The following is a 23,994-nucleotide window of genomic DNA, read 5'->3' on the forward strand; positions in this document are numbered from 1 at the left end:
GTTCAAAACTCTTTATAAAGTGCACTTTAAGAGCATAGATACTGTATAGGGACATGATTAAAAATTAATTTGTAAATGCATTGAAAACCAATTAATCCATTCCGGAGGTCAGAAAAAAGTAAAATAAAATCTTATCTATTCAAAACTCTTTATAAAGTGCACTTTAAAGACATAATACTGTACAGGGACATGATAAAAAAAAATCGTAAATGCACTGAAGCCTAATTAATCCGTTCAGGAGGTCAGCAAAAAAGTTTAAAAAAGTCTATCTGTTCAAAACTCGTTATAAAGGCATAATACTGTACAGGGACATGATTCTTTTTTTTCAGCAAAATCCTATACAGGCGTACCTTGGTTTACGAATCCCAGAAAAAACAGTCTTCTGTTCAAAACTCTTTATAAGGTGCACTTTAAAGGCATAGTACTGTACAGGGACATGATAAAAAAAATCATAAATGCATTGAAAACCAATTAATCCATTCCGGAGGTCAGGAAAAAGTAAAAAAAAGTCTTATCTGTTCAAAACTCTTTATAAAGGCATAGTACTATACAGGGACATGATTAAAAAACAATTCGTAAATACATTGAAAACCAAAAATCTGTTCGTATTGCGAAAAAAATGTGTAAACCGAAGCATTATTTTCAATGGATTTTCATTCGTAAACCGAAAATTCTGTTAACCGAGGCATTCGTAAACCAAGGTACACCTGTATTTAAAAAATGGTGAATGATCAATTTGCTGCCAAATACCCATCAAAGGGGTCACCACATTCATAAAACATCATTGCTGTCCATGATCACAGAATCAAGTGTCTGTCTTCGCCAATTCCAATTCTTCAATTGGAAATTCAAGTTTCATGCTAGCCGTACATTCTATGATAGTTGGTAAAACTTTACAGTCAAAAGATTTACTCTTTTATAAATCCGAGGTACTTAACCTCCCTGGCGGTATTCCCGAGTGTAGCTCGGGGTAAAATTTCAGTACCAAAAGCGGTAACCCCGAGCTACACTCGGGCTTACCATGCGGCGCTGCATAGGGAGTCCCTGCAGAGCTTACCTTGTCCTGCGCTCCCGCGATGTGTCCCCTGCAGTGTCCCCGGCCATCTCCTCTGGCCGATGCCGGCATCTGGCTTCTGTGTTCCGGTCCCTGTGACGTCGGGAAGTACGGGCGCCGGCGGCGGCGGGAAATTTGAAAATTTTAAAAAATTTCATTTTTTCCAAACAAATTTTACATAGTAAAACATTGCTGTTTCAACCCATTTTACATACATTTTGTCCCGAGTGCTTTGTCCTGCGCCCTGCCTGCATTTTGTCTGTTCTTTCTGCCTGGAAACTGAGAAACGTCCATGGTGTCCAAAAAGCGTCCCTTTATGTCAAAAGCGGTTTTAGACCGGCTAGAGAACAGCGATAGTAAATCAGAACCACTTGCAGAATTGAGTGATAATGATTCGTGGGGAAATTCCTCATCAGACACTGAAAACGATTCTGTGACTTTGCTCAGCGATGTGCGAACTTGACGCTATATTTAAAATTTCAGTGTTTTTGGTTTGATTGTATTATTGAATAAATGTATTATTATTATATTATTATTTTTTATGATTATTTATTAAATTATAATTTATGATTTCGTGTTTCAAATTTTATCATCCCCGAGATGTTTACTAGACTCTTGTTCGGACAGATTACAGTGAGTTATTCCTAAAAATTACAGCCTACAATAAAAAAACTACATATTTCCATGCAAAATAATGGTACCGCTTTCAGCACCAAAAATCTGAAATAATCAGACCGCTAGGGAGGTTAAAGTGTACCTAGAACCAAAACTTTTATTTTTAAGAATATTTGGACGAATTATAATACTGAGGGCCCGCCCAAAACCTGGAGCATCAGATGAGAGAGAAGAGCGCCCGCTAGGATAGGTTAAGTAAAACTGCTTTTTATTGGGACGACAGAAAAAAACAAGGATTTTAAAAAATAACTTTGAATTTTCTCTGGAGTTCAGCTTTAACCATTTCCAACTCTGTCCAACACGTAGGATAAAATATTCTTTAAACCACTTGTCTGCTGGGGGAATGTTTTCATTTTTCACACACATATTAACATTTGCATTATTTGCTAGAAAATTACTTTTAACCCCCGAAACAATTGTATATTTTCGGAAAGCAGGGGCCCTGGAGAATAAAATAGCGACAGTTGCAGTTTTCAATGCTGCACTATATTTTCTGCAAATATTTAGTAAACATACTTTCAGGGATGAGTTTTAGTGCACACGAACACAATACAATACCTAATTTTGGGGGAAAAAAATATAAAAGATGAGGTTGCAGCAAATAAACAGATACCCAACATGTCAAACCCTAAAATTGCACACACCTGTGAAATGGCAAAAAAATTACGGTACTCAAAAGCCTTTAAAAGCCTTTACAGGTTCTCAGTTTGGAGTTAACAATGAATTACAGCCCTACAATATTTCCTCTCAATCTGACGGATACCTCATAAGTGTGGCACAGTCACGGTTTACATACAAATGGGTACCCTCCCTGTGCCTTTGCATTCTTGGGTGTGTGCGGGGCCACAGGGGGTGCCTTTAAATTTTATTTTGTTTTTACTTTTTTTTTATTTTTTTGCTATCACAAGGGGGCTAACAAGCCCCCTATGTGATAGGACTGGGCAAGTGACAGGTACTCTTTATGGAGAGACTGGGAACCTATTAGACCCCAATGTCTTTCCTGTCCTCCACTGCAACTTATCAAGTATAGATCATGGTTGATTAGCTGCTTCCCTTAGATGAGGAATAACATCTTTGAACCTGGAAGAGACAAAACCCTTGTCAATTTTGGTGTCATTTATTGCAGAGGAGATTAGGGAACGGATGTTCCCTAATCTCCTCCCATTTGACATCCTGAAGCCTCTTACCACAGTTCCAGGCTCCCACTGGGACAGGAGAGCCCAGAGAACTCCATGGGTTGCACCAGAAAGGTGGAAAGGTGCTTCTATGTAGTGTAAAGGTGATTGGGCAACTTTACAAGCACCCAGATCACTTTTACCTGAAAGCTAAATGTTGGCTGGAAAAATCAATCAAAGCTCAATCTGCAGCAACTATACAGTATTTGAAAATGTGTTCATCTTGGGGCCCCGACAGCTTTGGTGTGACTTTCCCATAAACGGTCAGGGCCACAGGGATAAGACACTTTCATTCATGCTACCAGGCAGTGGTTTCTGTTATCCTCTGCACACTATAAAGAGCTGCAGCCACTACCAAACACTGATTCAGCTCCTGAGTCTCTCCTCTTGCAGACAGCTGGAACTGTATACTAAAAAGGGAGCTGCAAATTTACAAGATAAGAAGCACACAAATATCTATTAGTCTAGATCAGGGGTCTGCAAACTTTCTAAGCAAAGGGCCAGTGTACTGTCCTTCAGACTTTAGGAGGGCCAGACTGTGGTCAGTAGAACATGCCTCATATTTGGTGGTCAGTGGGGGTAAAATAATTACATGCCTGTGGGCAGTAGGAAGAATAACAATAATGCCACATCATTGGTGTCAGTGAGAGGAATAGTTCCCCATTACTGGTATCAGTGAAAGGAATAGTGCCCCATCATTGGTATCAGTGGGAGGATTAGTGCCCCATCATTGGTATTTGTGAGGGGGGAATAGTCCCCATTATTGGTATCAGTGGCGGGGGGGGAATAATGCCCCATCATTGGTATCAGTGGGAGGATTAGTGCCCCATCATTGGTATTTGTGAGGGGGGAATAGTCCCCATTATTGGTATCAGTGGGGGGGGGGAATAATGCCCCATCATTGGTATCAGTGGGGGGTATAATGCACCATCATTGGTATCAATGGGAGGAATAGTGCCCCATCACTGGTATCAGTGGGAGGAATAGTGCCCTATAATTGGTCTCAGTGGAAGGAATAGTGTCCTATAATTGGTACCATGGAAGGAATAGTGTCCTATAATTGGTATCAGTGGGAGGAATAGTACCCTATCATTGGTATTAGTGGGAAGAATAATCACCATTATTGGTATCAGTGGAAGGAATAGTGTCCTATAATTGGTATCAGTGGGAGGAATAGTGCCCCATCATTGGTATCAGTGGGAGGAATAGTGCCCCATCATTGATATTAGTGGGAGGAATAGTGCCCCATCATTGGTATCAGTGGGAGGAATAGTGCCCCATCATTGGTATCAGTGGAAGGAATAGTGCCCCATCATTGGTATCAGTGGGAGGAATAGTGCCCCATCATTGGTATCAGTGAGAGGAATAGTGCCCCATCATTGGTATCAGTGGGAGGAATAGTGCCCCATCATTGCTGTGAGTGGGAGGACTAGTGCCCCAACATTGGTATCAGTGGAAGGAATAGTGCCCCATCATTGTTATCAGTGGAAGCAATAGTGCCCCATCATTGTTATCAGTGGAAGGAATAGTGCCCCATCATTGTTATCAGTGGAAGAAATAGTGCCCCATCATTGGTATCAGTGGGAGGAATAGTGCCCCATCATTGTTATCAGTGGAAGGAATAGTGCCCCATCATTGGTGTCAGAGGGAGGAATAGTGCCCCATCATTGGTATTAGTGGGAGGAATAGTGCCCCATCATTGTTATCAATGGGAGGAATAGTGCCCCAACATTGGTGTCAGTGGGAGGAATAGTGCCCCATCATTGGTATCAGTGGAAGGAATAGTGCCCCATCATTGGTATTAGTGGGAAGAATAATCACCATCATTGGTATCAGTCGCAAGAATAGTGCCCCACCTATGGTGTCAGAGGGAGGAAAAGTGCTCTATTGTTGACATCAGTCTGAAGAATACTGCCTTGCATTATTGGGAAGAATACTGCCCTAAGGGCCTGATAAAGGCAAGCGAACGGCCACATCCAGCCCACAGTCTGCAGTTTGAAGACCACTGGTCTAGAGACATTAAAAAAATATCCAAAATAAAAAGTTGTGAAGTGGTGACAGGGTCTATTTAACCACCTCCAGTTCTGGCCTTTTCTGCTACTTTTTGTTCACATGTAACAATCAGTATTTTTTTTGCTAGAAAAGTACTTAGAACCCCCAAACATTATATATTTTTTTAAAGCAGGGGCCTTACAGAATAAATTGGTGGGTTCTGCAACTTTTTATGTCACATGGTATTTGCGCAGCTGTTTTTCAGACGCAATTTTTAGTTAAAAATACACTTTTTTGAATTATAATGCAAAAAAACAATACACAACCTAATTTATTTTGAAAATATAAAAGATGATGTTATGCCAAGTAAATGGATACCAAACATGTCATGCTGTAAAACTGCGCACGCCTGTGCAACAGTGACAAAGGTCGTAAATTTTATTATCCATAGGTGACTTTTTAAAAGCCTTTACAGGGTAATACTTTAAATTTACAGAGGAGGTCTGGTGCTAGAATTACTGCCCATGATCTGACGTTCGTGGTGATATCTCACATGTGTGGCACAAACGTTGCACGCGTGCAGGACCAGCACATGCATTCGCCTTTGCACATGAGCACAAGAGGAGGGGGGCTCAGGGGCATTGTTACTTTAATTTTTTTTTTAATTTTGATCACTTTTATTGCTGTCAGAAGGAATGTAAACATCCTTTGATAGCAATAGGCACATGACAGGTAATCTTTAGGGAAAGATCTGGGGTTGCTGGATGGGAAATAGTTGCACAAATTTAAAATTTGGGCTTTTCATGTGAAATTGTAGTACAGGAATACCACCTTACCTTCCTGGCAGCCTTTATGTCAGGACTTTCCTCCATGCCGATAGCAAAGGTTTGCAGAGGATACGGCAAATTGCGTTCCTTCATTAGTTTGAGCAGAGTGGCTGCAACCAAACTGGAGTCCAGTCCGCCTGGGAAAGACACAGACAAATGACTGAATAAGGCGATGCCGATGGGTGTTCCCAACTCCACCCCCTCAACTGAGCTCCAATTTTATGTTCCACAAGGGATATTAGTCTACTATACGATTGTCACGGAAAACCCTGGGCCTGGAAATCACTGGAATGGCCAAGAACTACAAGATGCCAAATGATCATTTATTCCACCGATAGCCATCTATAATTGAAATATCGGTCTTGGATGGGCCAATGTTTTAAAAATGTTGGAATTTCTGCTGCTTTCATTTTACATGTGCAAAACTGTCCTGTTACCCACATGGAAGAAAAATATATTTTAATTATATTTAAAAAATATTCTTCCCAAATATATTGACATATATTTGAAATACTACAATTTTGGACATATTATATATATATATATATATATATATATATATATATATATATATATATATATATATAGTATGTTGCAATGCATTTTTTATATATTACAAAACATATTTGGAAAAATGTATTTTTTTTTAAATATATTCTTCAGATTTTTTTTAACATATAGAAAAGTAATTTTAACATATGTTTTTACATATATTTGTAAATGTATTCTAAAGATGTAGATTAAATGTATTTTAAAAGAGATACAGTATATTTGAAAATGTATTTTTAAAAATATGTTTCATTTCATAATATATAAAAAAAGCATTTCAACATACAGTATGTATATATATATTATGAAATGAAACATTTTTAAAAATACATTTTCAAATATACTGTATGTCTTTTAAAATACATTTAATCTACATCTTTAGAATGCATTTACAAATATATGTAAAAACATATGTTAAAATTACTTTTCTATATGCTAAAAAAAATATGAAGACTATATTTTAAAAAAATACATTTTTCATATGTTTTGTAATATATAAAAAATGCATTGCAACATACTATATATATATATATATATATATATATATATATATATATATATAAATTTTAAATATACTATATAAGGTCAAAATTGTAGTATTTCAAATATATGTCAATATATTTGAGAAGAATATTTTGAAAATATATTTTTTTCCATGTGGGTTTATCCAGTAAGAATCAATTCAGTCCAGACTAGAACACAAATGCTTAAAAGAATATGAAAATTGTTTTATACAAAATCTGAAACATTATACGAATATTATAAATGACAAGGGGGCACACTTTACGCCTGGAAGAAAAGACATTTAATCTCCAAACACGGAAAGGTTTCTTCACAGTAAGAGCAGTGAAAATGTGGAATAGACTCCCTCAAGAGTTGGTTCTGGCCAGCTCAGTGGATTGCTTCAAAAAAGTCCTGGATTGTTTCTTAGATACACAGAATATAACTGGATACTAACAATTTGTAAAGTTGATCCAGGGAATATCTGATTGCCTCTCGGGGAATCAGAGAGGAATTGTTTCCCCTGCAGGAGAAAAAAATTGGATCATGCTTTGCTGGGTTTTTTGCCTTCCTCTGGATCAACTGTGAGTATAGGATTATAATTTTTTTTTTAAATGGTTGAACTGGATGGACTTTTGTCTTTTTTCAGCCAGACTAACTATGTAACCAATCTCTGCTGATAATTCCAACTTCACAAGATAAATGTCTAAGATGCATAAGTGATATTTCCCAGGGAAACAAAGCAGCCTAAAAATAGAGGAAAATGTTTTAGCTCCATCTAAAAATGAAGGTACCTGATAAAAGGCATCCGATTCTTCTGTGCGCCATTAAACGCTTCCTGACTGCATTTTCAAACAAAAGACAGATGTTTCTCTTCACTGTCTCTCGGTCCATTCCTAAAACCAAAATAATGTGTTTTTGTAAGTTTGGTAATATTCATCATTAAATTAAACCTGTACTCCTTTTACAACTTTTTTTTAGCCAAAAAATGCTTCTTCTGTGCAACTCTCTAATTTTAAGTGGTTTGAAATCCAAAACCAAAAATGTAATATATTGCAGCTTACCAGTCATTAGATGTGGTGGCTGCATTAGTTTTCTTTTTTTTATAGGGTTTTTCCTTCTGTTTTCCTCTGGTGATCTGGCCAGTATAACACCTCCTGTATTAGAGCGCCTCCACTCTGCAGGGATGTGCAATTTGTATCGTCCTAGTCCTGGGACTTGTAGTTCCGGGCACCAGGTAGGTAGTTCTTTTCTACATCTACCCGTGCTGCGGGCAAGTAGCAGGCCTCATTTGTCAGGTGGAAGCATCTGGTCGGCTCTGCTTCTGCTCAATTGCTTCCACACACGCGGATAAAGTGCCCCTCATGCGTTCCCCCCCGCTATGTATCCTGGGCTCTGCTTGCCCATCTGCGGGCCCAGGACCAGCAGAGCGGGTGCAGCCGGTTGGAGGAGAGGGAGGACAGTGGACACACATCCGCTCTCCTCCCCTTCTTGTTCCTGACCCAGAAGCGACGTGTATAACATTACTTCTGGGTACCCAGTGACAGTTTCCCCGGCCAGGAAAGAATGTATTGCAATTCAATCTGCACTGCACTACATTCAGAGAAGAACAGAGGAAACATGTACGATCTTTTGGATCCTGCATATCTCACTAAAGAGAACCTGTCACTAAAAAAATCATCACATGGGGACTTTGTCTCCTGTGTGATGAAAAAAAAAAAGTTATGTAAAAATTATTTTTTTTAAATCGTATGAAAAAAAAAAAAGTTAAATCCCAAGCACATAAAATTCCTCCCCCCCGCCAAATAAACGCATGTACAAACACATGTGTTGGTGCACCTATGTGTGAAAACGTTGATTGCGATACACATGTACATATCGTTGTCTGCACCAGAATGAGAGCAATAAAGAAAATAATTTATGTTTTGGGGGGTTTATGTAATCTTCAGGTCATCTCCAGAATACGCCCCTTTTTAACCAATGATACCACAAAGCTCCTAATTCGCTCCCTGGTTATCTCTTGCCTCGATTACTGCAACTCCCTCCTCATTGGTTTACCTTTACATAGGTTATCCCCCCTCCAGTCCATCATAAATACTGCTGCCAGGCTCATCCACCTTACCAACCATTCAGTGTCTGCTGCCCCTCTCTGCCGTCCCTCCACTGGCTTCTACTCACTCAACAAATAAAATCAAAATACTAACAACTTACAAAGCCATCTACATCTCTGCCCCATCACTGGTGTCAGTGGGAGGAATAGTGCCCCCTCATTGGTATCAATGGGAGGAATAGTGCCCATCATTGGTATCAGTGGGAGGAATAGTGCCCCATCATTGGTATCAGTGGGAGGAATAGTGCCCCATCATTGGTATCAGTGGGAGGAATAGCATCCCATCATTGGTATCAGTGGGAGGAATAGTGACCCATCATTGGTATCAGTGGAAGGAATAGTGCCCCATCACTGGTGTCAGTGGAAGGCATAGTGCCCCATCACTGGTGTCAGTGGGAGGAATAGTGCCCCATCATTGGTATCAGTGGGAGGAATAGTGCCCCATCATTGTTAGTAGTGGGAGGAATAGTACCCCATCATTGGTATCAGTGGAAGGAATAGTGCCCCATCATTGGTATCAGTGGGAGGAATAGTGCCCCATCATTGGTATCAGTGGGAGGAATAGTGCCCCATCATTGGTATCAGTGGAAGGAATAGTGCCCCATCACTGGTGTCAGTGGAAGGAATAGTGCCCCATCACTGGTGTCAGTGGGAGGAATAGTGCCCCATCACTGGTGTCAGTGGAAGGAATAGTGCCCCATCACTGGTATCAGTGGGAGGAATAGTGCCCCATCATTGATGTCAGTGGGAGGAATAGGGCCCCATCATTATTGTCAGTGGAAGGAATAGTGCCCCATCATTGGTGTCAGTGGGAGGAATAGTGCCTCATCATTGGTATCAGTGGGAGGAATAGTTCCCCATCATTGATGTCAGTGAGAGGAATAGTGCCCCATCATTGGTATCAGTGGGAGGAATAGTGCCCCATCATTGGTGTCAGTGGGAGGAATAGTGCCCCATCATTGGTATCAGTGGGAGGAATAGTGCCCCATCATTGGTGTCAGTGGGATGAATAGTGCCCCATCATTGGTGTCATTAGGAGGAATAGTGCCGCATCATTGGTGTCAGTGGGAGGAATAGTGCCCCATCATTGGTGTCATTAGGAGGAATAGTGCCCCATCATTGGTGTCATTAGGAGGAATAGTGCCCCATCATTGGTGTCAGTGGGAGGAATAGTGCCCCATCATTGGTATCAGTGGGAGGAATAGTGCCCTATCATTGGTGTCAGTGGGAGGAATAGTGCCCCATCATTGGTGTCAGTGGGAGGAATAGTGCTCCATCATTGGTGTCAGTGGGATGAATAGTGCCCCATCATTGGTGTCATTAGGAGGAATAGTGCCCCATCATTGGTGTCAGTGGGAGGAAAAGTGCCCCATCATTGGTATCAGTGGGAGGAATAGTGCCCCCTCATTGGTATCAGTGGGAGGAATAGTGCCCCCTCATTGGTATCAGTGGGAGGAATAGTGCCCCCTCATTGGTATCAGTGGGAGGAATAGTGCCCCATCATTGATGTCAGTGGGAGGAATAGTGCCCCATCATTGGTATCAGTGGGAGGAATAGTGCCCCATCATTGGTATCAGTGGGAGGAATAGTTCCCCATCATTGATGTCAGTGAGAGGAATAGTGCCCCATCATTGGTATCAGTGGGAGGAATAGTGCCCCATCATTGGTGTCAGTGGGATGAATAGTGCCCCATCATTGGTGTCATTAGGAGGAATAGTGCCCCATCATTGGTGTCAGTGGGAGGAATAGTGCCCCATCATTGGTATCAGTGGGAGGAATAGTGCCCCATCATTGGTGTCAGTGGGAGGAATAGTGCCCCATCATTGGTGTCAGTGGGAGGAATAGTGCCCCATCATTGGTATCAGTGGGAGGAATAGTGCCCTATCATTGGTGTCAGTGGGAGGAATAGTTCCCCATCATTGATGTCAGTGAGAGGAATAGTGCCCCATCATTGGTATCAGTGGGAGGAATAGTGCCCCATCATTGGTGTCAGTGGGATGAATAGTGCCCCATCATTGGTGTCATTAGGAGGAATAGTGCCCCATCATTGGTGTCAGTGGGAGGAATAGTGCCCCATCATTGGTATCAGTGGGAGGAATAGTGCCCCATCATTGGTGTCAGTGGGAGGAATAGTGCCCCATCATTGGTGTCAGTGGGAGGAATAGTGCCCCATCATTGGTGTCAGTGGGAGGAATAGTGCCCCATCATTGGTATCAGTGGGAGGAATAGTGCCCCATCATTGGTGTCAGTGGAAGGGACAGTTATGTTATGGAGTTGTTATAAAGGAAAAAGTTTATTAGATTTCTGACTTCCTAATCCCTCCTTAAAATTAACCTGAACTCAAAAAGGGAACATTGGATGTGTTATAGGGAAAGTTTGTGAATGTTTTGTGAATTGTACCTATTTCATTTTATTTTAATCACTTGTCAGCATTTTTTGCTGGAAAATTACTTGGAACCCCCCCAAACATTATATAATTTCTGAAAGCAGAGGCCCTGGTGAATAAATGTATGATTATTGCCATTTTTTATGTCGCACAGTATTTGTGCAGCTGTTTATCAAATGCACATTTTCAGGAAAATTACACTTAAAGTAGAACCATAATCAAAACTTTTTTTTCTTCATTTTAGATAGAGTAAGGGAGGATTATATCCCAAAATTCTGGGCTGTCCCAATAAAAGGAATAGAGGGCGCCTTAATTTTCAAGGATCTCCTCTCACTTCCAGGTTTGGCTATAGGACAGGTAGTGAAGGTAAAGCTCCCCAATGGGACACAGATGGCAAAACAAAAATTGACAGGGGCTGTAACCCTCCCTTACTATATCCAAACTGAAAAAAAAAAGTTTTGCCTTTAGTTCTACTCATTATGCTGATATCATTAGTAAATAGATGGGAAGGTATATTATATTTATTTGTTTTAAACTGTTTTACATTTCTTCAGTTATTTCCCGGTTTCTGACCCAGGCCAAAATGATGTCATACATTACTGTGCAAAACTTTTTAGGCATGTGTGAAAAAATGCCGTAAATGAAGAATGCTTTCAGAAATAGGAATTGTTAATAGTTTGTTTTTATCAATTAATAAAATGGAAGGTAAATGAACAAAAGATCAAATCAAATCAATATTTGTTGTGACCACCCTTAGCCTTTAAAACAGCATCAATTCTTCCAGGTAGACTTGCACACAATTTTTGAAGGAAGTCAGCAGGTAGATTGTTCCAGACGTCTTGGAGAACTAAGCACAGATCTTCTGTAGATGTAGGTTGCCTCAAATCCTTCTGTCTCTTTATCCCAGGCAGACTCGATGATGTTGAGATCAGGGCTCTGTGGGTGCCAAACCATCACTTCCAGGACTCCTTGTTCTTCTTTACACTGAAGATAGTTCCTAATGACATTGGCTGTATGTTTGGGGTCATTGTCCTGCTGCAGAATACATTTGGGGCCAATCACACTCCTCCCTGATGGTATGGCATGATGAATGATCATCTGCCTATATCTCTCAGCATTGAGGACGCCATTGATCCTGACCAAATCGCCAACTCCATTTGCAGAAATGCAGGCCCAAACTTGCAAGGAACCTCCACCATGCTTCACAGTTGCCTGCAGTCACTCATTGTTGTACTGCTCTCTATCCAGGGGCGGACTGACCATTTGGAAACTCGGGCACTGCCCGAGGGCCTGGGGTCAGTAGGGGGCCCCATGAGATGCTCCTGGTACCTTTTTCATAGGCTTTTTTGAGTTTGGGAAAGGACACAGGGGCCCCATGATCCAGTATTGTGCGGGGGCCTTGTGAGTTGTCAGTCCGCCCCTGTCTCTATCCCTACACCAACAAACTGCCTCCTGCTACAGCCAAATATTTCACATTTTAACTCATCAGTCCAGAGCACCTGCTGCCATTTTCCTGCGCCCCATTTCCTATGTTTTCACCCATAGTTGAGTCACTTCTGTGCTGACATCTTCCGATGTTGAAGGGAAGTAAATATGATGTGTCTTTTATCTGCTGCATTAAGTTTCTTTGGCTGACTACTTCATCTACGGTCCACAAAATTGCCCAATCAATGGTGTCCTCAATGCTGAGAAATACAGGGAGATATTTATCCATCATGCCATACCATCAGGGAGGTGTGCTATTGGCCCCAAATTTATTCTGCAGCAGGACAACAAACCCAAACATACAACCAACATACAGCCAATGTTAGGAACTATCTTCAGTGTAAAGAAGAACAAGAAGTCCTGGACATGATGGCTTGGTCCCCACAGAGCCCTGATCTCAACATCATCGAGTCTGTATGGGAATACATGAAGAAGGATTTAAGGCAGCCTACATCCACAGACAATCTATGGTTAGTTCTCCAAGATATTTGGAACAACCTACCTGCCAAGTTCCTTCAAAAACTGTGTTTAAGTGCGCCTAGAAGAATTGACACTGTTTTAAAAGCAAAGGACGGTCACACCAAATATTGATTTGATTTGGATTTTTCTTCTGTTCACTCACTTTACATTTTTTTAATTGATAAAAATAAATAAAATATATATTTTTGAAAGCATTCTTACTTTACAGCATTTCTTCACACCTGTCTAAACTTTTTGCACAGTACTCTATATCCCAGGAGTCTTCAAGACAGGAGGGTAGGAGGGGCTTTCTTAGCTATGCACACCCTCCTGCCTACATGCCTGAGCTAAGGGCAGATAGATTCAAGGAAGGAGATGTCACACAAATCATCTGCCCTAACTTAAGATGGCCACAGCTAGAAATGATAAAGGGGTGTTTTTCAAAGTGATTTCTAAAGAGAATAAGGCATGGAGACATGTATGGATGGGTGAGTTTGTTTTAAATATGGAATGTGAATTACATAGCATTTTCAGTTTGTGGCGCTTAGATATGGTTTAGTTCTACTTTAAGGTTGAAATAACTGAATTAAAAGTCAATCCCTCTAGGAAAAATATACAGCTCCTTTAACAAGTACAAGCAATCTCATCAAATCCAAGCAAAAGAACAATTTAAAGAAAACACTTTTCTCTATTAAATTTTATAGACCATGAAGCCGGTCCTGAAAGAAATGTCCTAATTAAATGTTTATAGTCCAGTACTGCGCTGGTAAAGTTGACCTGCCACGGAACATTGATAGATAACTATTTCAGTCTAGAAGAGCAGAATGTAAATTAATAAAACCTCATAAATATCTGTCCTTAGAAGTGTCCGCTGTAAGAATGCCACAGTTTGCCCTGTACAAATTGATGGCACAAGGCAAAGATAATAAAAAGTCCATGCATGATGGGGAAAAAGCTATTCAGCCAGGAGACTATGCTGAGAATTCTCATTCACTAACACAAGCTAGCTACTGACAGCCATTGTGAAGCCGACCATAGACATTAACCACTTCCAGTCCGGACACTTTCACCCCCTTCCTGTCCAGGCCAATTTGAAGCTTTCAGCGCTATCACACTTTGAATGACAATTGCGCAGTCATGCAACACTGTACCCGTATGAATTTTGTAGCATTTTTTTGAGACAGATAAAGCTTTATTTTGGTGGTATTTACTCACCACTGGGATTTTTATTTTTTTTGCTATGTAAATGAAAATGTCCAAAAATTTTGAAAAAAAAAATTGTTTTTCTTATAAAATTTTGCAAATAAATAGTATGTCATCATAAATCTTGACCAAAATTTATTCCATTATATTTTTAGTAAAAAAAAAAACAAATTAGTTTATAACCAAAAATTATCATTTTTTTTTTAACTATTAAATAGTTTTCCAAATATCAAAAAACATGCAGGTGGTATTGTGTAGGATATCCTGAAAGTCACGTGATTTAGAGTGAAGTAACGCGTAGGTACGCGGGGAGGAACTTCCGGTACGTGGTGACGTCACTTCCGGTGTGGGCGCCATCTTGGTGCACCCTATACCCATGCAGTACACCCATAGTGTGTGGTGAAAATCGATTGTTTTACTACTGAAATGTGAGTGGGCATTTTGATTCATATATTTGGCTATATTAAAACGTTATTACACCATGGAGGATCTCTTTGTTTTATTACCTTGATCCTGTGTGGAGGGTAAGCGGTGTTGCTGATGCCAGTGGCTGGAGACCTTTAACCTCCCTGGCGGTATGATCATGTCAGGAATTTTGTGCTGAAAGCGGTACCATTTTTTTGCATGGAAATATGTAGTTTTTAATTGTAGGCTGTAATTTTTAGGAATAACTCACTGAAATCTGTCCGAAAAAGAGTCTATTAAACATTCCGGATATGATAAAACTTAAAACACGAAATCATAAATTATAATTTAATAAATAATCATAAAAAATAATAATATAATAATGATAAATTTAATTCAATAATATAATCAAACCAAAAACACTGAAATTTGAAATACAGAGGCAAATTCGCACATCGCTGAGCAAAGTCGCAAAATCGTTTTCAGTGTCTGATGACGAATTTCCCCCACGAATCATTATCACTCAATTCTGCAAGTGGTTCTGATTTACTATCGCTGTTCTCTAGCTGTTCTAAAACCGCTTTTGACCTAAAGGGACGCTTTTTGGCCGCCATGGACTTTTCTAAGTTTCCAGGCAGAAAGAACATTCAAAATGCAGGCAGGACACAGGACAAAGCAGTGGGGACAAAATGTATGTGAAATGCAGTGAAAAAGCAATGACAGCAAAAATGTCATTTTTAAAAAATTTCAAATTTCCCGCCGGTTCCGCCGCCCGAACGTTCCGACGTCACGGGGACCGGAACACGGAAGCCAGATGCCGGCATCGGCCGGAGGAGATGGACGGGGACGCTGCAGGGGACCCATCGTGGGAGCGAAGGACAAGGTAAGTGCTGCAGGGACCCCCAGAGAACGCTGCATGGTAAGCCCGAGTGTAGCTCGGGGTTACCGCTCTTGGTATAGAAATTCTACCCCGAGCTACACTCGGGAAAACCGCCAAGGAGGTTAAGGAGGGGAGTAAGTGCCACCATTGATGACACCGAGTGGGGTGATTGACCTACGAAGAGTATTACCTGTGAGGATCGTCGTGTGATCCTAAAAGCGAGCTGGCCCTTTGTGGTCACTGTAAGGAGGTGAGGGGGCATTTTGGCCATTTGAGGATTTGCACCTGTGATGTGACCACGACTACACAACACCACCTGCATGTTCCTCTGCATTTCAATGGTTTTTATTAATTTTAAACAGTATAAAACACAGGCAACAAAACACACCCACGCAGGGGCTATCAATTGCACCAATAAAAAAGGCATAATAGAGCAGACAACGCTCTAATTCCAATAAGGCAAAACGTATGCCCATGCAGGGGCTATCAATCAAAAATTATCATTTTTAAACATTTTTTTTATATTATTTTTTATTTATTTATTTTTTTTACATACTGTCACCCTAGCAGTACAGTGTCACCATGGTGACACTGTACTACTTGTGGGGGTGATGAAGAATTTTTTTTACACTGATTGCTTTTACACCTATAAAGGATGTAAAAGCAATCATTTCTCCTTCTCTCTAGCTGCATTCTTGCAGCCATTGAGAACTACAGAGTGAGCTGTGATTGGTCACAGCTTGTCACATGGTACAAGGCTGTTGTGAATAGCCTTGTACCATGTGACCTCTGTGATCATTTACAAATTTCACACATAGTAAGCAATGATGTCACAAGTGACAACTTGCTTACTACTCTGCATGTGATCACTGATTGGCCAATCTGTTTCCCTTAAAACCAAAATGAAACTAATATAAATAATAAAAAACAAACAACATTGACCAAAAACATATCTTCCCTTGGAAAGTCTAGGAGGCATTTGTAATAACACAAATTGGGTTAATGTGCAATTTTGGGCCAGAGGAACATATCCACGGACAAATCTTAAAAAAACAGCATCTTCTCCAGAAATCCACGACAGGGCATAGCTATGTATTCACACACAAAGTTACCTGCTTGTAGTTTCCCCAGCGTATCGCAGGCTGCGTGCTGAGGCTCATCCTTGAAATTGCGGAACTTTATCAATTCAACCGAGGCAACCTTCCCGCTGGCTTTTAAATCAAAGACTTCGCAGTGACCAGGAGGGAATGGGTCTACTTTTGGGCATGAGGTCATAGAATGCTTCAAGTTAATAAGACCTAGGACAGAGAAAATGTGTTATATCTACAAATTTTGGAAAAACAACACTGCATAATTTGTAAATATGAAAACTTCATATTTACAAATATTTTTTTCCTAAAATAAAAACCACAGTGAGATCAAGTGCCAATTAGGTAAAGCACAGATTGCACACACATTTGAATAAGTCCATGCCTATGTCTCCCGTCCCCCACGAAAAACCCTTAGCACTCCTATTTTTTGGGTCATAGGATCAGGAAGTGAGAGTAAATCTCCCCAGTGGAGTCACAAATAAATAAATATTTAACAATAATAACTCCCCTCCAGGGGCAGACTGACAACTCATGGGGCCCCCGGGCAAAAAGAGATCATGGGGCCCCTGTGTCCTTGCTCACACTCAAACCACACCCAAAAAAGCCTATGAAAAGTACCAGGGGCATCTCATTGGGCCCCCTACTGACCCCGAGCCCTCGAGCAGTGCCCGGGTGCTCAAATGGTCAGTCCGCCCCTGCTCCCCGCTTTGGGGTTGATTTACTAAAACTGGGGAGTGCAAAATCTGGTGCAGCTGTGCATGGTAGCCAATCAGCTTCTAACTTCAGCTTGTTCAATTTAGTTTTGACTACAAAAAACATGTAAGCGGATTGATTTCTATGCACAGCTGCACCAGATTATGCACCCTCCCGTTTTAATAAATCAACCCCTTTATACAAAACATTGTATATATTACAAAAAAAACTTCTTTCTGGCTTAAGATCTCAACATATTATTAGGATTACCTTTAGCCTCAGAGCAAACTCCCAGAAAGCCATCGTCGGTGAGAAGTTTGAAGAGCGGTCTAATACCATAGGAGTCCCGACCCAGATAGACCTTCCTATTGGCTGTATCCAGCAGGATAAACGCAAAGACTCCATCCAATAAGGCAGCAGTTTGTTCGATTCCTTGGTTATTGTAAAGATGGAGAATTACCTCTCCGTCCACCAGGGTCTGATACTCGAATCCAAAATGTTTTTCCAGCTGTAGGAACAAGAGAGATTAGTATAAAAGTATTTTAGAGTGCATTCTCCAACATTGATACTACAATACTGCAGAAGTAGTAGTAGCATTGACTGTAGTAATGTCTACTTCATTTTTTATTTGTGGATTTATCTGAGAATTCTTATAAGGGTGTTAAAAAAAATGTTGACTAAGCAAGGATCTAATACACTTGCCAATACTTGGCCGTGCTCGTTTGCATAGGGATGCGTACATACAGTGGGGCAATATAGTATTTAGTCAGCCACCAATTGTGCAAGTTCTCCCACTTAAAAAGATGAGAGAGGCCTGTAATTGGCATCATAGGTAGACCTCAACTATGAGAGACAAAATGAGAAAATAAATCCAGACAATCACATTGGCTGATTTGGAAAGAATTTATTTGCAAATTATGGTGGAAAATAAGTATTTGGTCAATATCAAAAGTTCATCTCAATACTTTGTTATATATCCTTTGTTGGCAATGACAGAGGTCAAACGTTTCCTGTAAGTCTTCACAAGGTTGGCACACACTGTTGCTGGTATGTTGGCCCATTCCTCCATGCAGATCTCCTCTAGAGCAGTGATGTTTTGGGGCTGTCGCTGGGCAATACGGACTTTCAACTCCCTCCAAAGGTTTTCTATGGGTTTGAGATCTGGAGACTGGCTAGGCCACTCCAAGACCTTGAAATGCTTCTTACGAAGCCACTCCTTCGTTGCCCGGGCGGTATGTTTGGGATCATTGTCATGTTGGAAGACCCAGCCATGTTTCATCTTCAATGCCCTTGCTGATGGAAGGAGGTTTGCACTCAAAATCTCACAATACATAGCCCCATTCATTCTGTCCTGTACATGGATCAGTCGTCCTGGTCCCTTTGCGGAGAAACAGCCTCAAAGCATGATGTTGCCACCCCCATGCTTCACAGTAGGTATGGTGTTCTTTGGATGCAACTCAGCATTCTCTCTCCTCCAAACACGACGAGTTGTGTTTCTACCAAACAGTTCTATTTTGGTTTCATCTGACCATATGACATTCTCCCAATCCTCTTCTGGATCATCCAAATGCTCTCTAGCAAACTTCAGACGGGCCCGGACATGTACTGGCTTAAGCAGGGGGACACGTCTGGCACTGCAGGATCTGAGTCCCTGGCGGCGTAGTGTATTACTGATAGTAGCCTTTGTTACATTGGTCCCAGCTCTCTGCAGGTCATTCACTAGGTCCCCCCATGTGGTCCTGGGATTTTTGCTCACCGTTCTTGTGATCATTTTGACCCCACGGGGTGAGATCTTGCGTGAAGCCCCAGATCGAGGGAGTCTATCAGTGGTCTTGTCTGTCTTCCATTTTCTAATTATTGCTCCCACAGTTGATTTGTTCACACCAAGCTGCTTGCCTATTGCAGATTCAGTCTTCCCAGCCTGGTGCAGGTCTACAATTTTGTGTCTGGTGTCCTTCGACAGCTCTTTGGTCTTCACCATAGTGGAGTTTGGAGTGTGACTGTTTGAGGTTGTGGACAGGTGTCTTTTATACTTATAACAAGTTCAAACAGGTGCCATTGATACAGGTAATGAGTGCAGGACAGAGGAGCCTCTTAAAGAAGAAGGTACAGGTCTGTGAGAGCCAGAAATCTTGCTTGTTTGTAGGTGACCAAATACTTATTTTCCACCATCATTTGCAAATAAATTCTTTCCAAATCAGCCAATGTGATTGTCTGGATTTTTTTTCTCATTTTGTCTCTCATAGTTGAGGTCTACCTATGATGCCAATTACAGGCCTCTCTCATCTTTTTAAGTGGGAGAACTTGCACAATTGGTGGCTGACTAAATACTTTTTTGCCCCACTGTACGCATTGAAATAGCACTGGGGCTCGCTTGTGCGCACTGGTGCATGGCACTCACACCCACAGTAAGAGATGGTGCCAAATGGCCTTTATAAGGATGGAAGATATGCTCAGAGGTTGCTGATTGATCTTCAGCTCCCTGTACCCCATGTATTCTGTATCCTTGGGTCTCCCGTTACCGACCTGACTTGCCTCTGGACCTGACTTCTGCTCTTCTTCTGGCTTTGGCCTTGGCTTACTTCCAACTCTGCCTTTGCTGACTTCCTGTGCATGACCCCGGCTTGCTCCTGACCACGCTTATGCTTACCCTCCTGCCTGATCTGCTGTGTATGACCCTGGCTCAGTTCCAGACTATGTCAGTTCTGTCCTGCCCCATTCTGTCCCGTCTATAAAAGGTTCCATGTAACAGCTAACTTGTCCAGCAAACCACAGTTGGCAACCCATGCTTCTTTGAGCCCAACATCTCCTGTCACCATCCTCAGGGGTGCTTGGCATTTAGCCACAAGGGAAGCCCTCTCATCACTTCGACTTCCAACCAGGTATGTGACATGGGGTATGTTCCTGCCACTTACTGAAACAATAGAAGTCAGTAAATCATTGAATGTGACTACTACTAGCCATAAGATAGATACACTATGTTGCCAAATGTATTGGGACACCATTCCAAATCATTGGATTCAGATGTTCCAATCACCTCTATGGTCACAGCTGTATAAAATCAAGCCCCTAGGCATGCAGACGGCTTCTACAAACAATTATGTAAGAATGGATCGCTCTCAGGAGCTCAGTGAATTCAAGCGTGGTCCCGTGATAGGTTGCCACCTGTGCAATAAGTCCATCCATTAAATTTCCTTGCTATTAAATACGATGCTCACAAAAATTAAAGGAATGCTTTTAAATCAGAGTATAGCATCAAGTCAGTTAAACTCCTGGGCTATTGACATGGTCAGTGAAGTAGAAAAGGGGGTTGTTAATCAGTTTCAGCTGCTTTGGTATTAATAAAATTAACAACAGGTGCACTTGATGGGCAACAATGAGATGATCCCCAAAACAGGAATGGTTTTACAGGTGGAGGCCACTGACATTTTTTTCCCTACTCATTTTTTCTGACTGTTTTTCACTAGTTTTGCATTTGGCTAGGGTCAGTGTCACTACTGGTAGCATGAGGCGATACCTGGACCCTACAGAGGTTGCACTGGCAGTCCAACTCCTCCAGGATGGCACATCAATACGTGCCATTGCCTGAAGGTTTGCTGTGTTTCCCAGCACAGTCTCAAGAGCATGGAGGAGATTCCAGGAGACAGGCAGTTACTCTAGGAGAGCTGAACAAGGCTGTAGAAGGTCCTTAACCCATCAGCAGGACCAGTATCTGCACCTTTGTGCAAGGAGGAACAGGATGAGCACTGCCAGAGCCCTACAAAATGACCTCCAGCAGGCCACTGGTGTGAATGTCTCTAACCAAACAATCAGAAACAGACTTCATGAGGGTGGCCTGAGGGCCTGACAGCTTCTAGTGGGCCCTGTGCTCACTGCCCGGCACCATAGAGCTCGATTGGCATTTGCCATTGAACACCAGAATTGGCAGGCCCGCCACTGGCACCCTGTGCTTTTCACAGATGAGAGCAGGTTCACCCTGAACACATGTGACAGACGTGAAAGGGTCTGGAGAAGCCGTGGAGAACGTTATGCTGCCTGTAACATCGTTCAACATGACCGTTTTGGTGGTGGGTCAGTGATGGTCTGGGGAGGCATATCCATGGAGGGACGCACAGACCTCTACAGGCTAGACAATGGCACCCTGACTGCCATTAGGTATCGGGATGAAATCCTTGGACCCATTGTCAGACCCTACGCTGGTGCAGTGGGTCCTGGGTTCCTCCTGGTGCACGAAAATGCCCAGCCTCATGTGGGGAGAGTATGCAGGCAGTTTCTGGAGGATGAAGGAATTGATACCATTGCATGGCCCCCACGCTCGCCTGACCTAAATACAATAGAACACCTCTAGGATTTCATGTTTCAGTCCATCCGATGCTGCCAGGTTACACCTCAGACTGTCCAGGAGCTCAGTGATGCCCTGGTCCAGATCTGGGAGGAACTACCCCAGGACACCATCCGTCGTCTCATTAGGAGCCTCCCTCGACATTGTCAGGCATGCATACAAGCACGTGGGGGCCACACAAACTACTGAGGACCATTTTGAGTTGCTGCAAATGAAATTCCAGCAAAATGGACTAGCCTGCTGCCTCATTTTTTCACTTTGGTTTTCGGGGTGTCTTTGAATTCAGTCCTCTGTAGGTTGATAATTTTCATTTCCACCAAACGATTGGTCATCCTTACGTTCCTACTATATTACCCCGTCCATATCAGTATAGATATCCTGCATGATATTTTTCCCCTTTGAGATCTGATGTTTTTTCAAAGTGTTCCTTTAATTTTTTTGAGCAGTATATATCATTGTCAACTGTTAGTGATTGTATAACAAAGTGGAAGCAAATGAGAACAACAGCAACCAAGCCACGAAAACTGACAGAGTGGGGTCAGCGCATGCTGCATCCAAAGCTTACATCACCAAGTGCAATGCAAAGCGTTGGGTGCAGTGGTGTAAAGCGAGCCACCACTGGACTGTAGAGCAGTGGAGACGTGTTCTCTGGAGTAATGAATCACACTTCTCTGTCTGGCAATCTGGTGGATGTGTCTGGGTTTGGCAGTTGCCAGAATGGTACTTGCCTGACTGCATTGTGCCAAGTGTAAAGTTTGGTAGAGGGGGGATTATGGTGTGGGGTTGCTTTTCAGGGGTTGGGCTTGGCCCCTTAGTTCCAGTGAAGGGAACTCTTAAGGTGTCAGCATACTAAGACATTTTGGACAATTTCATGCTCCCAACTTTGTAGGAACAGTTTGGAGATGGCCCATTCCTGTTCCAACATGACTGCACACCAGTGCACAAAGCAAGGTCCATAAAGACATGGATGAGTGGGTGGAGATGGAGAAACTCGATTGGTCTGCACAGAGTCCTGACCTCAACCCGATAGATCATCTTTGGAATGAATTAGAGCAGAGACTGTGAGCCAGGCCTTTTCGTCCGACATCAGTGCCTGACCTCACAAATGTGCTTCTGGAAGAATGGTCCAACCTTCCCATAGACACCCTCCTAAACCTTGTGGACGGCCTTCCCAAAAGAGTTGAAGCTGGTATAGCTGCAAAGGGCGGGGCCAACTCAATATTGAACCCTACGGACCAAGACTGGGAGGCCATTAAAGTTCATGTGCATGTAAAGGCAGGCCGACCAATACTATTGGCAATATAGTGTAGCTACAGTGGGGATCGAAAGTTTGGGCACCCCAGATAAAAATTTGTATTAATGTGCATAAAGAAGCCAAGGAAAGATGGAAAAATCTCCAAAAGGCATCAAATTACAGATTAGACATTCTTATAATATGTCAACAAAAGTTAGATTTTATTTCCATCATTTACACTTTCAAAATAACAGAAAACAAAAAAATGGCGTCTGCAAAAGTTTGGGCACCCTGCAGAGTTAATATCTTAAACTGCCCCCTTTGGCAAGTATCACAGTTTGTAAACGCTTTTTGTAGCCAGCCAAGAGTCTTTCAATTCTTGTTTGAGGTATCTTTGCCCATTCTTCCTTACAAAAGTCTTCCAGTTCTTTGAGATTTCTGGGCTGTCTGTCACGCACTGCTCTTTTAAGGTCTATCCATAGATTTTCAATGATGTTGAGGTCAGGAGATTGTGAAGGCCATGGCAAAACCTTCAGTTTACGCCTCTTGATGTAATCCCCCGTGGATTTCGAGGTGTGTTTAGGATCATTATCCATTTGTAGAAGCCATTCTCTTTAACTTCAGCTTTTTCACAGATGGCATCAAGTTACCATCCAAAATTTGCTGAAATTTTATTGAATCCATTTTTCCTTCTACTCGTGAGATGTTCCCTGTGCCACTGGCTGCAACACAACCCCAAAGCATGATTGATCCAACCCCATGCTTAACAGTTGGACAGAGGTTCTTTTCATTAAATTCTGTGCCCCTTCTTCTCCAAACGTACCGTTGCTCATTTCGGCCAAAAAGTTCAATTTTAACCTCATCGGTCCACAGAACTTGTTTCCAAAATGTATCAGGCTTGTCTATATGTTCATTTGCAAAGTTCAAACGATG

General features: G+C 41.9%; 1 protein-coding gene across 2 annotated transcripts in view; it reads right to left on the reverse strand.

The window, feature by feature from the left end:
* Positions 1-23,994, reverse strand: part of ASNS (asparagine synthetase (glutamine-hydrolyzing)) — a 76,061-nt gene that overhangs the window by 37,449 nt on the left and 14,618 nt on the right. For both annotated transcript variants that reach the window (XM_089678666.1, XM_089678667.1), the window contains exons 3-6: positions 17,756-17,993; positions 16,814-16,999; positions 7,568-7,669; positions 5,733-5,860 (exon numbers count right to left, since the gene is read on the reverse strand). In XM_089678666.1, the coding sequence (XP_089534792.1) occupies positions 5,733-5,860; positions 7,568-7,669; positions 16,814-16,999; positions 17,756-17,993 (654 nt within the window). The remainder of the gene's footprint in view (positions 1-5,732; positions 5,861-7,567; positions 7,670-16,813; positions 17,000-17,755; positions 17,994-23,994) is intronic.

This window comes from Staurois parvus, unplaced genomic scaffold (genome assembly GCF_062004578.1).
Source record: "Staurois parvus isolate SC_StPar_1 unplaced genomic scaffold, SC_StPar_1.0 ptg000208l, whole genome shotgun sequence".
Taxonomy (NCBI): Eukaryota; Metazoa; Chordata; class Amphibia; order Anura; family Ranidae; genus Staurois; species Staurois parvus.